Here is a 10537-nt window from a genome sequence, read left to right as displayed (position 1 = left end):
GGAGATCGTTTAAGACTTAACTGTGACAATACCAGAAACTGTTGAATATGAAGGAGGATACAGAATAATATTTGGACCAATCACTGCACAGTTTTCAGACACTGCTGCAGAAAAGCCTCTCCCAGCTGCTGAATGTGAACAGGCCACAAACTGGGGAAAAAATGACCTCATTAACTTCACAGTGTGAGAACCGTTCCGTCTCTCAGAACGATGGGCTGGCCCCGAGCTCCTGGTACCTCTCTGATTGTTGACTTGGTTAATACTGTGTCTTTTCCCTCAGACTGTGGGCAGTGAGGTGTGATCCTCCCCCTGCTCTCCTCTGTATAACAGGAGGATGATCCCGGAGAGCACACCTCTGGACGCACTGCTCCACTGCTCTCACACACTGCACCGGAGAACAGGAGAAGAGGGGAAGAGGAAGACAGGAGAAAAGGAGAAGAGGAGGAGAAGAGGGAGCAGGGGAAGAGGAAAAGAGCACGGCAACATCATCACTGGAGCCAGGGGACTGCAGCCAGGTGAGTGTGAGGCAGGAGACAGGAGGCAGGTGAGTCTGAGGCAGGAGACAGGAGCCAGGTGAGTCGGAGGCAGGGGGCAGGAGTCAGATGAGTCTGAGGCAGGAGACAGGAGGCAGGTGAGCCTGAGGCAGGAAACAGCAGCCAGGTCAGTCAACCTGCACAATGTTCTGGAAATCACAAACTCTACAACCCTCTTCCAAACAAAAACACATTTAATTAGGCTTTAGGTTTACTCATGAGTGCTCTTTTACTGCTACTGTGGTTCTAGGCATTTGGGTTTGACCATGTTGCTCTTAGATGCTTTAGTCTTGGTTCTAACTGGAGGAGTTAAAGGAGCACTTTGTAACTTGTTCTGCTTGTCTCCATGGAGGTACCAATTGAGACCACCAGGCTGAATGTTTTTCAAGATGTTTTTGAGCATTAAAAAACTCAAACTCAAACACACTGTGGAACATTCCGTCCAAAGCAAAAACATCTCTGTGGTGACAAGCAGGTAGTGGACCCCCCTCCAGAATGTGCACGTTTAAGTCTTGTAAGGATATTTGTTGGTTACAGTGTGCAGTTGTTTTAAGCCGTAGTATACTTTTCATTTTAGTGTTGTATATATGTGTGTGTGTGGGGGTGTGTGTGTGTGTGTGTGTGTATTCTTGCTCATCCTTGTTCTTAGTGTGGAGGTGAAATAAGGTCAGGCTTTAGTTTTGGTGTAATTTCTGCAGAGAAACCAGCGTCTTTAAGCCGTAGACTCCAGGCTCTTTTCTGCTCCATCATCTCTAAGACTCGAGCTGAGAAAGCCCAGTGCCGCTGGTGAGTGAGTGTTAATAGGGATAATTAAAGGAGACTGTGTGGTTCTCCAATGGTTTACGAGGAGAGCAGGAGCCAGTTTGACCAAAGCAAACCTCCAAATTACTCTCCACACCCCAGACGTTATTATGAGACTACCTCCACACTCCTGTCCCAGGCCTGTCCTGGATCAGTCCACATTAAGATTGGTTCCATCCAGCCTCATTTGAGTGTGAATTTAAATGTCCATACCAGTAGTGTCTGTCCCATAGACTATGTGTGTAAATGGACATAGTTAACCCGCTAGTCGCCATATTCCAAACAGAAAGTGAGCATGGGCGCACTTCCAACTCCATCAACTCTGGCTCCAATTCACTTTATATTGAAAACTGTGTCTCCTCTCTCTGTAACTGCTGCTGTCAGGCTCATCATTTTGGTCTTAAATGTTCATATTAACCCGCTCTACATGATCGTGGGGTTTTTATTTCACTATTGTGTCTGTAAATCAAGACGAACATGAATAACAGACAAATCAGGTGCCTTCTTTACCAGAGGTCTCTTCAGCTAGCGTTAACAACAAGTTTGATTGACAGTGGAGCTAATTGGCCTCTTCCTCTGACGCTCTCAAACCTGTGTGCCTCAGTGAAGTAGCACATAGTTTTAAAGGCTCTGTACTTGATTTTTACCAACAGAAAACAGAAGTGGTTCATTTTAAACAGTTTACAGTGGTCCAAAGTTATTCCTTACTGAACTCATGCATTCAGAGCATCCTAATTATTCACCATGATGAGTTTATAAGCAATTTTGTTGAACTTTCAGAGACCAGAGCAGATTTTTGCCATCACTGTAAAATGAATAACTCTTACAGTGTTAACTGCACACTTTGTGATTCTCAAACAATAAAACACCTCATAATGAGATGCAGACAGTGCACAGGGGACTTATTTTGACCTCAGGAGCAACTTTTACAAAATATCTACTGGGGAGAGACACATTTTGCTCAAATACATGGGAAAAAATTTAAATGAGACTACCACTCTGTATTTTACAGAATTAGGTCCTGTAGATGTAAGCACTGTCACTGTTGACATCTGCGGCTAATGCTAATGCTAATGCTAACACCCAGACTGTGGGTGCTCTGCAGATACTTAAAACACACTAACAATTATAGAAAAGGCATTTGTCTTTTTTGTCTGCAGTCTAACTCGACATCAAGCTAACACGACAGGAGGCTAACATGACAGCAGTGCGAACACGACAGGAGGCTAACACAACAGGAGGCTAAGACGACAGCAATGCGAACATGACAGGAGGCTAACATGACAGCAGGCTAACACAACAGCAGCGTGAACACAACAGCAGCGCTAACACAAACTTTTGTTTACAATGATTCATGTGCTCCTTGGATGAGTTCTTCAGGCCTCACTGCTGTTTTTATCCACTCTCTGTGCAAAGTGACATTAAAAGTGCTTAAATCATCAGACCATTAAACATCTGACACTTAAGTCTCAAAATCTCATTTATTCTGTAGATGAGACAGACTTTTGCTACAGTTCTATTTGCTCTTGTGCTGTAACAAAAAGGCGTCGCCTCAGTCCACGTCTTCTCACTCTGTTGCACTGGTATCAGTATCGTATCAGTATTGGTATTACCGAGTGCAATAAGATCAAGTATTAGCTCGGATTTTAAAAACGGTATCGGAACAACACTAGTAGAGACAGGTGTGCAGGAACTATATTTAGTCCTCCTCCACAGACTCCTCCTTCTCCTCCTCCTTCTATCTGAACCTCCCCTCCTGTTTGAACCTCTCCTCTTCACGTCTGAACCTCTCCTCCTCATGTCTGAACCTCTCCTCCTCCTGTTTGAATCTCTCCTCCTCACTTCTGAACCTCTCCTCCTCACGTCTGAACCTCTCCTCCTGTTTGAACCTCTCCTCCTGATGTCTGATCCTCTCCTCCTCACGTCTGAACCTCTCCTCCTGATGTCTGATCCTCTCCTCCTCACGTCTGAACCTCTCCTCCTCACGTCTGAACCTCTCTTCCTGTGTGGACCTCTCCTCTTCACGTCTGAACCTCTCCTCCTCACGTCTGAACCTCTCCTCCTGTTTGGACCTCTCCTCACGTCTGAACCTCTCCTCCTGTTTGAACCTCTCCTCCTCACGTCTGAACCTCTCCTCCTGTTTGAACCTTTACTCCTCCTCCTCCTGTCTGAACCTCTCCCCCACCTACAGCTACCTCCTGTTTGGTGTGAACCTCTCCTCCTTGTCCTCCTCTCCCTGTCTGAAACTCTCCTCGTCCTGTCAGAACCTGTCCTCTTCCTTCTGTTTGAACCTTTCCTCCTCATCCATCTCCTGTCTGAACCTGTCCTCCTCCTTCTGTCTAAACAACGACTCCTCTTCCTCCTCCTGTCTGAACCTCTACTCCTCCTCTTCCTCCTCCTGTCTGAACTGTTCCTCCTCCTCCTGTTTGAACCTCTCCTTCTCCTCCTGTCTGAACCTCTCCTCCTCCTCCCGTCTGAACCTCTTCTCCTCCTCCCTTTGTCTGAACCTCTCCTTCTCCTCCTGTCTGAACCTCTCCTCCTCCTCCTCCTCCTCCACCTACAGCTGCTTCCTGTTTGATCTGTTTGGTCTGTTTGGTCTGAGCTTCTCCACAGCCCGTCCTCCTCAGCAGCAGTGTCTCATCACCTGGACTTAGTTAATGTGTCTGTAGCTGCAGACACAGACCATCACTCACACTTGGATTTATCTGAGTGCTTCCCACAAGCTGAGCTGGCTCACTTTACTCAGGAGGAACAGGGCACTGGGCCTTTGTTACCGCACAAACTGTGTGAGATAACACTGTGAAATATCAAATACTTACACCTCATTTTCCTCTGATATGGATTAGAATGAATTCATAGCTAGAACAGAGGTGCGTTTATAGTTGACCAGTTAAACGCATTGTACATTCTGACCAGTTCATGGCAGCATTATATCACTGATATCACTGATCTGAACAGAGCCTCTCCCTGTGTGTGTGATTATCACTGATGCCCCTCCCACTGTGTGTGTGATGCGTTTGGAGCTCAGAGTTAGTGTAAAGTGTTGAGGTTTTTGCACCCTGAGTTTGATTTCTCTTTCCACTGTGAGGATGTCTTTATGTGATTAGGCCAAAAGCATAAATCAGAGCGTCTTCCAACACACTCACTTAACTCCACATCCCTTACACACCACATTCATTCAAAGGCTTAGTGGGTGGAATGTGTTGCCCAAGGACACAACGACAGCATGCACTGCATCTGAATCAAATAGCCAACTCTTGCTGTGGACTCTCTTGCCAAAAACTTTCAGTTTTACTTGTGTCATTTATCAAGAGTGATAGTCATGTTATTTTAAAGTAAAGTTACTCTACATACAGTGTGAGGTTGTATGCATGGGAGCAGGTTGGTGCTTTGTCTGGTGTCCATCACAGAGCGCTGTGTGTTTCTGGGAAAGCCCTCGCTCCAGAGGAATGTGTGACGTGCTGCTCCAGCTGCTCCTGGTTTAGACCTGGTTCAGTTGAGACTTTGGCAGGAGTTGGACTACAGCAGGACTTTACAGGACTGTGGCAGGACTAAAACCGGACTATAACAGGACTATGCTGCTGGCGCGTTGTCAGGCCCTCAGCTGAGCGCTCAGAGGAGGAGCACACAGAGGAGCAAAGTAATGTGGTGTCTCACAGTTGAACAGCGTTTTGTTCCTGGACCGGGCTGTGGTCAGAGGGATTATGTCATTATGTTATGTTAAGTCTGAGCGCACAGGTGCAGGCTGTACACTGTCTGTGAGAAACACTAATGTGAAACACAGAGACTCAGTCAAATCTGCTTTTAATGAAGTGACATTTACGCCTTTGTCTGCTGCTTTAACCAGTAACATAGAATCATCCCCTGATTTAACCCCCGAATTCTGGACCTGTTCAAATTTAACTCAGGATTTAGACTTGATTAAGTTTGTCCTGGTTCAGACTGTGGTCCAGACTGTGGTCTTGTATTAAATGTGCTGTGACCCTGTGGCCAAGGAGAGACATAGACCTAGTGATGTAGACCTGGTGTAATACTGGTTTAGTGCCACTTTAAAGTTTAGTTTATTGATGGATTAGTCCTGTTGCAGTGCCTGGTCCTGGTCCGGGTTATGGCCCTTGTCCTGGTCTAGTCTTGGTGTAGCCTTGTCAGTCTTTGGGAGCGGTTAGTTGCAGAGGAAACATTTGAACCGCAGTGTGGTCTGTGATCGAGGGCTCCGGCTGCAGACGACTCGTGTATGGGAAGAGAAGCACAAACACAGAGTCAGGGCCAAAGTCTTGAAGAAAAAGATCATTCCACTGTTCATTCACTAGTGTTTCCACCTGAGACTGTCCGAGTTTACACTCCACCCGTCTGAGTGGGTCTAAACGGATCTGAACGGGTCTGCCCAGGTCTGAGTAGGTCTGTCTGGGTTTGAGCGGGTCTGTCTGGGTCTGAGTAGGTTGGTCTGGGTCTGAGCAGGTCTGCCCGGGTCTGAGCAGGTCTGAGTAGGTCTGTCTGGGTTTGAGCGGATCTGTCCGGGTTTGTCCGGGACTAAACGGGTCTGAGCAGGTCTGTCCGGGTCTGAACGGATGTATCTGGTCTGAACGGGTCTATTCGGGTCTGAGCAGGTCTCTCTTAGTCTGAGGGTCTGTCTGAGTCTGTCTGAGTGGGTCTAATGCAGTGGCCTTAGGATGGGTCAAATGACCACATATCTCTCTGAATGACATGTATTGTCTCATTTGTTATTGTGGTGTGTGTTCTCACATGTGTGTGCCTTTGTTTTTTTTTATTTATTTATTTCAGGGACAGTGCATATTAATCATCATTTGCATATAAATATGCCAGAGTTAGCCAGATGGCTATTTTTCATCTGTTTTTCATCCTTGACAGATGTTAGGTGTCACTTCTACATAACATTAAATCACATTACAAAGTTAAAATTCATCATTCTAAAAAGTACATTACTTCAGACAACTCAATTACAAGTATTCACCCGCAATCAATAACCAGTCAATTACAGATATTTACTCTCACTCAATAACTTAAAAATAAGTTATTTTTTTGTTCTCTTGTGTTCTCACGTGTGTGCCTTTGTTCTCTCTTGTGTTCTCACTTGTGTGTGACTTTGTTCTCTTGTATTCTCATGTGTGTGCCTTTGTTCTCTTGTATTGTCACATGTGTGTGCCTTTGTTCTCTTGTATTCTCATGTGTGTGCCTTTGTTCTCTTGTATTGTCACATGTGTGTGCCTTTGTTCTCTTGTATTCTCATGTGTGTGACTTTGTTCTCTTGTATTCTCATGTGTGTGCCTTTGTTCTCTTGTATTGTCACATGTGTGTGCCTTTGTTCTCTTGTATTGTCACATGTGTGTGCCTTTGTTCTCTTGTATTCTCATGTGTGTGCCTTTGTTCTCTTGTATTGTCACATGTGTGTGCCTTTGTTCTCTTGTATTCTCATGTGTGTGACTTTGTTCTCTTGTATTCTCATGTGTGTGCCTTTGTTCTCTTGTATTGTCACATGTGTGTGCCTTTGTTCTCTTGTATTGTCACATGTGTGTGCCTTTGTTCTCTTGTATTCTCATGTGTGTGCCTTTGTTCTCTTGTATTGTCACATGTGTGTGCCTTTGTTCTCTTGTATTCTCATGTGTGTGACTTTGTTCTCTTGTATTCTCATGTGTGTGCCTTTGTTCTGTTGTATTGTCACATGTGTGTGCCTTTGTTCTCTTGTGTTTTCACATGTGTGTGCCTTTGTTCTCTTGTATTCTCATGTGTGTGCCTTTGTTCTCTTGTGTTTGTTACAGGATGCGGTGGTGGGAACAGTTCACAGACACTGCGCTACTGTTGTTTTGTTTTCTGACTCTGGCCGTGTGTGTGGGCAACCTGTCCACCAGGGGGCTTCAGGTATCACACACACCCACTGCACACTGCACAGTGAAACATCAGGTCTACCCTCAACGCAGTGTTTTCAAAGTGTTTTCAAAGCCGTCAAACTGACCATAAGTTACAGAGGCTCATTTTAAAAAGGAGGAGACCCTCGGCCTAAAGCTTCACACCTGTGTGTGGTGCAGTCTGCAGGCTTAGTGCACACCTGTGTGTGTGGTGGCTGCAGTCGGCTTAGTGCTGCTCGCTCCTCTCTCAAGCAGCTCTGTTCTGGCTCAGTGGAGCAGCAGTAAGAGGTGATCCTCCACAGCTGTTCATCTGTCCCCTTTTCACTGTCTGTCACTTCTGTTAGCGCTGTGTGGGCAGCAGGAATGAGACACACCAGAGTTTAGCCCAGGACTGAAACACCCAACCTCACATGACCCCAGTGTGTGAGGAACATGTCCAACGTTTACCTCTGTGCCAATTAAGAAGAAAACAGACTGTGCACTACGGCTCGTTTTAAGACTCATAGCTCAGGTCAAACACTAAAGAGTTAGCAGCAGCCACTAGTTTACTCAAGAAGTGATTTTCTGTTTCCGGGATCTGTTCTGAGCAGGAGGATGCAGTGGCATCAAACAGCTTGGAGGAGGCGCTGGAAGTGACCACGTACTGGTGGGGAGAGTGGGCCAAGTGGACAGCCTGCACCCGCACGTGTGGGGGCGGGGTCATGACCCAGGAGCGCCACTGTCTCAAGCAGAGGTCAGCGGGGGTCAGCAGGGGTGTCATTGCCCAATTTCGGTCATTTGTCAAATATGTGTCAATCATGCTAGTCGTTTGCTTGACTATATTTTCATTATTTTTGCCAAAAATCTTAGTTTGTTATTCATCCAAGTTAAACATAGCTCACAAAGAAAGTTTCATATTTATTCTTAGAAAAACACTCTATTGGTGTAATTACAAAAACATGAAATGTGACACTAGTCAGTTAATCTCCATGTTTCTCTGTGTCTGCTTAGGTTTAGCACAGTTCAATGAATGCTGGCCTCAGATTTTACTTAAAATAAACATTTAAATAATAACACTCAGTGATATTGAATTTAGTTTGCTGTTCTAATTGGCAAGCGTTTGTGTATCTGGGCATGTGCAGAACAAATTATGACTCAAATTCGGCTCTGACTTAAAATAGGGAATCACATGGGCTCAGCGAGGGTCAGCAGGGTGTCTTTGCTATTGATATAAATCAGAAACACATTCGTTCACAGTGATTCATCATGTTCTTGTTTCCAAAGAAAGAAAGTGACGAGTGGAAAAGACAACATGACCTGCAGCGGAATGTCCAAGAAGTACCACCTCTGCAACACCAGAGTGAGTCCTGAGGGGGTGGGGCTGAGGGACCTCCAAGGGGGTGGGCCAGAGGGACCCAAGGGGCTGAGGTAACCCCTGAGGGGGCGGGGCTAATGGACCTGACAGGGTGGAGCTGAAGAAACGCTGATAGAATAATGTGTCAAAATATAAAGTGAAATATGTAATTCTTATTAAAGGGGAAAACAAGGCCAGCTACGTCACCCAGACCGGTGATACTGGGGCTCCATCCTGGAGCCAGGAATAGTGCGGGTGCTTGACAGTGACTGCCTGGTGGCCGGGCCTTTCCCCAAGGAGCCCGGTTAGGCACAGCCCGAAGAAGCTATGTGGGGCTGTCCTCCCGTGGACCCACCACCAGTGGGAGGATCCGTGAAGAGATCTGCGCAGTGGTGGGGGCCTTGACGACTGGATCTCCGGACATGGTGACTGGCTCTGCAGATATGGATTGTCACCTTGCTGGGGGGAAGAAGCCTGAGCAGGAGGTTGAGCGTTACCAGCTAGATGTAGTCGGCCTCACCTCCATGCATAGCTTGGGCTCTGGAACCCAACTCCATGAGAGGGGCAGGACTCTCCATTTCTCTGACATTGCCATGGGGAGAGGCAGCAAGCTGGTTTGGTCTTGTTTCTTGCCTCAAAGCTCAGCTGCCGTGTGTTGGAGTTCATCCTGGTGAACGAGAGGGTCGCGTCAAGTGTGCCGTAGCACGCGCAGTTGCTGAGGCAAAAACTCAGGGCCAGGAGGAGTTTGACAAGGCCATGAAGGAGTAGTATCGAACGGCCTCAAAGAGATTTTGGCAAACCGTCCGATGCTTCAGGAGGGGGAAGCAGTGCTTCACAACAATGTTTACAGTGCGGGCGGAGAACTGCTGAACTTGACTGGAGATGTTGTTAGACGGTGAAAGGAATACTCTGAAGATCTCCTCAATTCCACCGCCACGTCTTCCGATTAGGAAGCGGAGACTGGGGAACTGGAAGCGGACTCATCCATCATCCTGGCTGAAGTCACTGAGGTGGTTGGCAAGTCACTGAGGTGGTTGGCAAGCTCCTTGGTGGCAAGGCTCCGTATCTTAAGTCTCTGGATGTTGTGGAGCTCTGCAACATCGTGTGACAGTCGGGGACACCACTGGACTGGCAGTCTGGGGTGGTGGTCCCTTTGTATAAGAAGGGGGACTGGAGGGTGTGTTCCAATTACAGGGGAATCGCACTCCTCAGCCTTCCCGGTAAGGTCTATTCTGGGGTACTGGAGAGGGGAGTCCGACTGATAGTTGAACCTCAGTCGAAGGAGCAGTGCGGTTTTTGTCTCTATACTCTTCATCGGGTCTTCGAGGGTTTATGGGAGTTTGCCCAACCAGTCCACATGTGTTTTGTGGATCTGGAGAAGACATTTGACCGTGTCCCTTGTGGTATCCTTTGCCTGGTGCTCCGGAAGTATGGGGTCAAGGGCTCTTTTGCCCAAGGCTGTCTGGTCCCTGTATTTCCGGAGCAGGGGCTGTCTTCACATTGCCGGCAGTAATTCAGACCTGTTCCTGGTGTATGCTGGACTCTGCCAGGGCTGCCCTTTGTCACCGGTTCTGTTCATCGTATTTATGGACAGAATTTCTAGACACAGCCAGGGGCTGGAGGGGAACTACAGGATCTCTTCTCTGCTGCTTGCAGATGATGTTGTCTTGGTAGCTTCATCAAGCCAGGACCTGCAGCAGACACTGGATTTTGCAGCTGAGTGTGAAGCAGCTGGGATGAGAATCCAAATCCAAGGCCATGCTTCTCAACAGAAAAAAGGTGGCTATCTCTGGGTCTTGTTCACGAGTGAGGGAAGGATAGAGCGTGAGATTGACAGGCGGAGGCAGCACCCGCAGTGATGACAAGACAATAGTGGAGGTCTTGTTCTGGACAGTAGCACAAGTCTCCTTCTGGACAGTAGTGGGCTCTCGTTCTGGATACAGGTCTTGTTCTGGACAGTAGCACAGGTCTTGTTTTGGATATTAGTGGAGATCTCGTTCTGCACA

General features: G+C 47.1%; 1 protein-coding gene across 3 annotated transcripts in view; it reads left to right on the top strand.

The window, feature by feature from the left end:
* The first annotated feature begins 444 nt into the window (after positions 1-444).
* adamtsl2 (ADAMTS-like 2) overlaps positions 445-10537 on the top strand; it is a 40604-nt gene continuing 30511 nt past the window's right edge. For 2 of the 3 annotated variants that reach the window (XR_008648815.1, XM_055224347.1), the window contains exons 1-4: positions 445-515; positions 7112-7211; positions 7786-7931; positions 8462-8537. Coding sequence is in view for 2 of the 3 variants with exons in the window: in XM_055224347.1 (XP_055080322.1) it covers positions 7113-7211; positions 7786-7931; positions 8462-8537 (321 nt within the window). In the remaining variant the exon portion in view is untranslated. The remainder of the gene's footprint in view (positions 516-7111; positions 7212-7785; positions 7932-8461; positions 8538-10537) is intronic. The other variant, XM_055224348.1, reaches the window with a different exon arrangement.

Source organism: Periophthalmus magnuspinnatus, chromosome 9 (genome assembly GCF_009829125.3).
Source record: "Periophthalmus magnuspinnatus isolate fPerMag1 chromosome 9, fPerMag1.2.pri, whole genome shotgun sequence".
Lineage (NCBI taxonomy): Eukaryota > Metazoa > Chordata > Actinopteri > Gobiiformes > Gobiidae > Periophthalmus > Periophthalmus magnuspinnatus.
Note: the sequence above shows the minus strand (reverse complement) of the source record. Positions and strands in the feature narration are given on the sequence as shown.